This window comes from Melospiza georgiana, chromosome Z (genome assembly GCF_028018845.1).
Source record: "Melospiza georgiana isolate bMelGeo1 chromosome Z, bMelGeo1.pri, whole genome shotgun sequence".
NCBI lineage: Eukaryota > Metazoa > Chordata > Aves > Passeriformes > Passerellidae > Melospiza > Melospiza georgiana.
Genome location: NC_080465.1, coordinates 72472248 through 72478372, shown reverse-complemented (window position 1 = coordinate 72478372; position 6125 = coordinate 72472248). Strand labels below are relative to the sequence as shown.

Below are 6125 nucleotides of genomic sequence, written 5' to 3'. Positions count from 1 at the left end.
TGCACTGGGGGCATCAGAAATACAGGCAGATCAAAACTGGACAACTTAACAGTCTGTAAAAATCAGGATATAACCAGAAAAGCCTTGCAGATTGTGAAGTCTGCTGTGATTTAGTGCATCACTTGAAATGTGGACCTTAAACATACATTCTTATCTCACGATGAATAGTTCAAAGTATATTTTATTGACACTCTTCAAATAGCCTGGAGAAAAGTAACAATATTTAATCAAAAGAAGGAAAAAGAAGATAGAAACCTGAAAAATTGCTAGCTTGCATTCAGTGTTAAAACTTGGAGGTAAAAACAAAAGCCCAGAGTAAAAATATGAAGTATATTTCCAATCCTTCAGTGCAGAAAACCAGCAACAATGGTATTTACTCTACATTAGAAGTGTTTCCATGTTCAATTCCAGATATATACGTCTCTTCTATATATATGTCTGATAACTTATGTACAAATAAGATGTCCAACATCTGTTCTTTAATACAAGTATGTAATCTTCGTAACTGAAACATTACAATCGTTTGATCAAAAGTATAGAAAATCATTTTAATATCTTTTTTTTTATGGCAGTGTTTAAAAAACTCCACCCTTGATCCCAAATGACCTTAGAAGGACAAGTATTTCTTCACTGTAATAATACACTGCTCATTCAACATGCAAAGTGTTATTGCATACATGAGTCACATGAATTACAACTAAGTCTGAAGAAAATGTGCTGTACAGCCCATTCTAGCAAGTGCTAGCTGTAAATATCACAGAAGAAAGCACAGTACTACTGTATTTTTAAATAAAACACTACGAACTCAAGTATTGTCCTCGCACTAAGACTTTAAGGCAATTAAGAGCTGGAAAGCTTCAGTTTGGCATAGCTGCATCAAGCTCTCCCCCCTTTCCCAGTTATGAGAATTTGTTTTCAGAGGGCTGCTGATGAATTGTTGCTATACATTAAAACAACTCAGTATGAAGTGATAAGTCAGTAACAAAAGTTTAATATCCCCAAGTTTCACTGAGCTGATCAAATTTAAGCAACAGTTTATCCACCAGCCAAGTTTTCCAGCATGGATTTCTAAATTGTTATGAGAACAGAGAAAATATTCAATGTGTAACCTCTCAGTGTAACTGATTTTACGACTTCAATCCATTCTTGGGGTATTACAGAATTTAAGGGTTAAAAACAGATCTGACAGTCAAATAATATTCAGCTTTACAAAGGATAATTATTTGCAGTAAAAATTTGTATAAACATACACACAGTAGATCCAAGTCAACAGGCATTTCTTTATGGCTTCTTTCACTGAGGTACTGTTACTACATCCAGCAACAGGACACAAGTGTTCTATAAACACCACATTCATAAGCTGTACCAACTCATGACAAGTGGTAACAGACTGCAAATCCTGCTTCACTGCAGGACTACAGGAAAAGTGTCTTCCCTGCTATGTGGAGAGTCTCAGTGCAAGCTACAGAAAGCCTTAAAGGCAACGGGCATCAGTGAGGGAAAAGTTCCAATGAAAGTCTCCCTCTACTTAAAAGGAGAAAACATACTCATGGCAAATTGAAATCTCATTCGTTAAAATTAAGAGCAAACATAAAATTCCAAGGCAGCAAGGGCATGTAGCACAGCAGCCATACATTAAGACTTGAAATGTGTCATTAAGCTCTTGCATCTGACCCTTGAGCTAAGTGCATGCACAGGCTCAGAGCAGCCAACCTGTGACCACGACACCACAAAGACCAACACTGACAAAGGGGAAGGGGCAAGCACACGACTTCTGTTGATCCAACAGCAGACAGAAAAGCCCTGGTGACCACAAGAGTATTCCTCAGCTGTCAAAAGCTGACTTGTGAGTGCACAGTTAGTTGCATCTTTCACTGTTTACATGTGGGGGGAATTTGCAAATCACAGTACTCCACTCCCAGTACGGGGAAAGAGATGTTAAGATAGCATGCTTGTTGCCATATGCATTTATCATTCTACCTTTACAGCAGAAAGTATTCTTTTGCTGCTTTTCTTTTTTTTTTTTTTTTTAACAGAGTGGCCATGTTGTTACTATAGCCAACACTCCCATTTGAATTACACCTATGCTAAAAATATGGTTCTGCAATAAATATTGTTAGAGTGAAATGGAAGTTCAAAACATGCTCAGTTAATTACAGCAACTAGGTCTTTCCAATCAAGGATTTTTAACCCCACAAACCCATTAAACAGTTTGCAGATGCTCAAGTTCCTTATATGAAGATACAGCACAACATTTAAAACTCAGTGCTTAGCCACATACAATCCACACTGTAATCTATATACATGTCATAACATATCCCCACTTAGGTCAACAAATTCATCATCCCTCTTGACCAAGTCATCTTCATCTTCCAAGTCTTTCCAGGTGCTAGTGGGTAAAGCTGGTTTGACAGACTGTCTCTGCAGTAAAGCAAATGGAAACAAGGATGACAAACGGGCAGAATTCCTCAGCAAGGGAACAGAATGTATGTCTCCAGAAACAGCCTGACTGTGTTCTTCATCCATTTTTACCTGCAGGCTTTGCACTTCCTCCATCAAGTCCAAAATCCTGGCAGCTGTAGCTATTGTTCCACCGCCATGGAGCTGGGCCTCAGGAATCCATCGCAGGTACCGCTGTGCCCAGACTTTGATTTCGGGGCCGTCGATGCGCGGCAGCAGAAGACCGTGGTAGTCGACAGGTTTGCTATGCCAGCTATCATAAAACTCCCTGAAGCTGTTAGGGGGCTCATCTGAAGAATTAATGAACTTGCCAATTCTTTTACCCAGAATGTTTTTAAAAAAAAGATCTGTTTCCTCCCTGAAAAATCCTCTCTTCGTGGAAGGCTTTGCCTGTGTCAGTGGCAAAGAAAGTTGCCGTTGATGCTTTGAGAGGGAAAAAAGGCAAAATACTCAGATAAATATTAATGCAATGGGATTTCAGAAAGCAGTTTTAAGAGGAAGAAAAACAAAGTTGTATTCAGGAATCTCTCGCAAGCAATAGTCACTTGAGCTATATAGAGAAGCAGTGGTTTGTTTTTTTTCAGTACATCAAATACTTTACAGAGCATACTGAGTGTTGCCACCTTTCTTCCCTGCTAACCAAAAGTAACACCAGTAAAGCAATTGTCTTTGAAAAAGCCAAGCCCTTTGCTTACATTTAAGTATTGCCAGTGTCCATGTTTAGTTTAAGCTAGTTAAAAATCAGAGAGCACTTTATTTATAGGTTTTTATCCAGTGGTCCCTCACTGCATCTCAGATAAACGCTGTAGATCATACTGGCAGTGTCTCACATGAGAATGCTTTATACAGGACAGAATTTACCAATGAATTGCAATTCATAGAGGCTACTCCAAGAATTTTTCCCTGAGTTTGAGCTACGTGCCAGTAATGAGGTGGTCCACCCATAATCCTCCATACTCCAGTCAGTTTTTTTGCTGCTGTTGATCCCCCTCCCTCTCCAAGTGCACACACACACTCCAGTTAAAATTAGGGAGGCAATCACAAACCTATGTATTTCAGTCAGGTACTCCATGGAACAACTAAATTAACTCCCTTCAAACACATCATTGCAACTCACCTGAATATTAAATCTCATGGCTTACCAACAGACTTGCATAGAAGTATGAAGGAAAATAATCCCTAACTTCATGGCTATGAACTATATAAGAGTTATTTACAATTCTGGTGCATGCAAACTGGGTTCTTAAATCCAGGTGGGTCTGAGGTATACGTGTATTTTGTCAATTTAAAAAAGTCTGCACCGATACTTTCACTGTGAGAACATTTGAAATAAGATGTGCAAAATATTTCTAGAACTGAAAACACAGTTTAGCAGCACATATCTTACTTTGAACCGTGAAGTCTTCCGTTGACTTCTATCTGGTTTTGGTTTCTCTGCATAAAGAGGGTTGTTCAGGAAAGCCAGGGCCTTGGGGTCAAACTGCACAGACCAGTCCCACACAGTAAGGAATCTGAAAGGACCACTTTGTGTCTTGATGCTTTCCCCACTCTGCCAAAACAAACAGGTCACATTTAATACTGCCAGAAGGGAATTCTGACTAAGTCAAGGTGAAATAAAGAAACTTGCTTTTTAGAAAAAAGGCCACAGAGTTGCAACAACACTTTCGCTTTCTATGTGTTCAATAACTGAACAACAACAGTGCAATCAGACTTTCACAGATGAAAATAAAGTTAAATATTCTCAGACAAAAAAGACATTTTGAAACTTGGACAAGAGACAGACAGTTGGATTCCTCAAACACAGGCAGCACATTACAATTCCAAACAGCAAAAGTTGGAACTGCAGTCATGCAGTGCTACTGGTCTAGATTTTGCGATCAACAATTTATTTGTATGAAAGACAGTAATCTTCACTTTTTCCTTTAGTCTCTGTGCAGCCTTGCAGAGGATACTCCCATTGCTCCCAGCTTCTTAGGCTAGAGAAGAGCATGAACCAAATATAAATCAACATTCAGGAGATGTTAATTTTGGAATACAACAGAATATACTATACAAGAATCTCATAGATAACTTATTCTGCTGACAGCTGCATATTCCTTGTAGGTTAAGGAGCTCCAATTTCACTGAAGGGCACTAAACATGAAACTGCAGCTACATATTACAGGTAATGTATTCATTCTGTCATCATAAACTCCTAAGTCCTGAACTTGCCTCCCTATTGCCAAAATTGCATTGCTCACCCTCAAGGCAGTTCAATAAGTAAGGAAAATGGTGCTGTTGGGAATTAGCTTTTTTTGAGTGTTCCTTGTTTGTTGGTCAAACTCATTCTCCAACACACTGCATCCACAAAATACCAAACCCTTACCTTATTAGTGTCTCTTTGATGTTGAGAATTGAAGAAGAAAGTGCTAAAAATAGGCACATAGAGGCTGTCTGACAAGACAGTTAAGTAAGTTTCAGTGAACTCAAATGCTGGAGGATACTGTTGTACCAGCTGCCAAACACAATTTAGCAGGAGCAGAAAAACAGGAGCCTAAGTAAACAAAATATTTCATCAGTTTCAGAAAAAGTTAAAATTGTTCCACCATGGAAACTATGTATTTTATAGAATTGAGTGTCTCCAAATACAAATCTTAAGGCAAGAAGCCTGATTAACTACAGAACTGCTGCATGTACATTTGGCTGAAATTTGAAGAAGCATTATCTGAGCTATCCTCGGCCAATTATTGACAGAAGAGATGAGCACCTTCTACTCTGAATTTAAAGGTTGCCACTATGCAGTCTTCTAAAGGTGGCAAAGCAAAACTAGTTTATATCAATTCTTGATCAGAATTAGTCAGTTGACACCTATTACTTCCATTTGAATAGCAATCTAATCTAGTCCCAAAGCAAGACAGTAAAAAGTTGACCTCCAGATGTGACAGGAATAGGCTTGAGTTATTTCTATGGATGCTACTACCATTTAACACAGTTTCCAAGGGCACAGGATACATGACTTTCAAAAGACTCCAAGACTGGGAAATTTTTCATTTGTTCTCTTTAATAATAAAGCCATTGCTGACCTCTAAACAGCAAAAACAGTGACACTGTACAAACATCAACCCACAAAACAAAACAGAAGATCCTCAGAGTAACTGGAACTTCTGGACTAACAGGTAAATCCCTCTTCATGCTGAGTAAGCTTATAAATAATAAGTAAGGAAAGCAATTTAAAAAAATATACCTCCTCTTTCTCACTTTTGCGTAAGTGGTTACAGCGATCCAAGAAGCTATGTCCTCCAATCACCCACTCCTTCTGAATAAGGCTCTGAAACCCTGACTTTGTTCTGCTGTACGAATCCATCATCACTTGAACCAGACTCGAGATTACACAGCACAGATCAGTAGCACTCTCTTCTGCAAAGGAGAACAGAAACCACATTCTACACTAAGTCATTCCTCAAACATTATGTAAGAAAGCAAAGCATTGCCATGTTCACATAAACAAAATTGTATTTCAGGATCAGAGCAGCACAGACATTTTTGCAAGTCAGAGAGAAGTTAATCCATGATTCCAAATTTAAGGTTACTTACATGCTTATCCTGGGAAAATACTTTGACAATAAAACCTGCAAGCCCCAACCCTTCCTACTGTAACTTGCCTGTGCCCTTCAGTCTCCCACAAG

At 38.7% G+C, this 6125-nt stretch overlaps 1 protein-coding gene across 1 annotated transcript in view; it reads right to left on the bottom strand.

Moving 5' to 3' along the window:
- Positions 1–165: 165 nt before the first annotated feature.
- MTMR12 (myotubularin related protein 12) overlaps positions 166–6125 on the bottom strand; it is a 33033-nt gene continuing 27073 nt past the window's right edge. The window contains exons 13-16 of the mRNA XM_058044466.1: positions 5684–5856; positions 4826–4993; positions 3848–4009; positions 166–2883 (exon numbers count right to left, since the gene is read on the bottom strand). Coding sequence (XP_057900449.1) covers positions 2308–2883; positions 3848–4009; positions 4826–4993; positions 5684–5856 — 1079 coding nt within the window. The 3' untranslated portion in view covers positions 166–2307. The remainder of the gene's footprint in view (positions 2884–3847; positions 4010–4825; positions 4994–5683; positions 5857–6125) is intronic.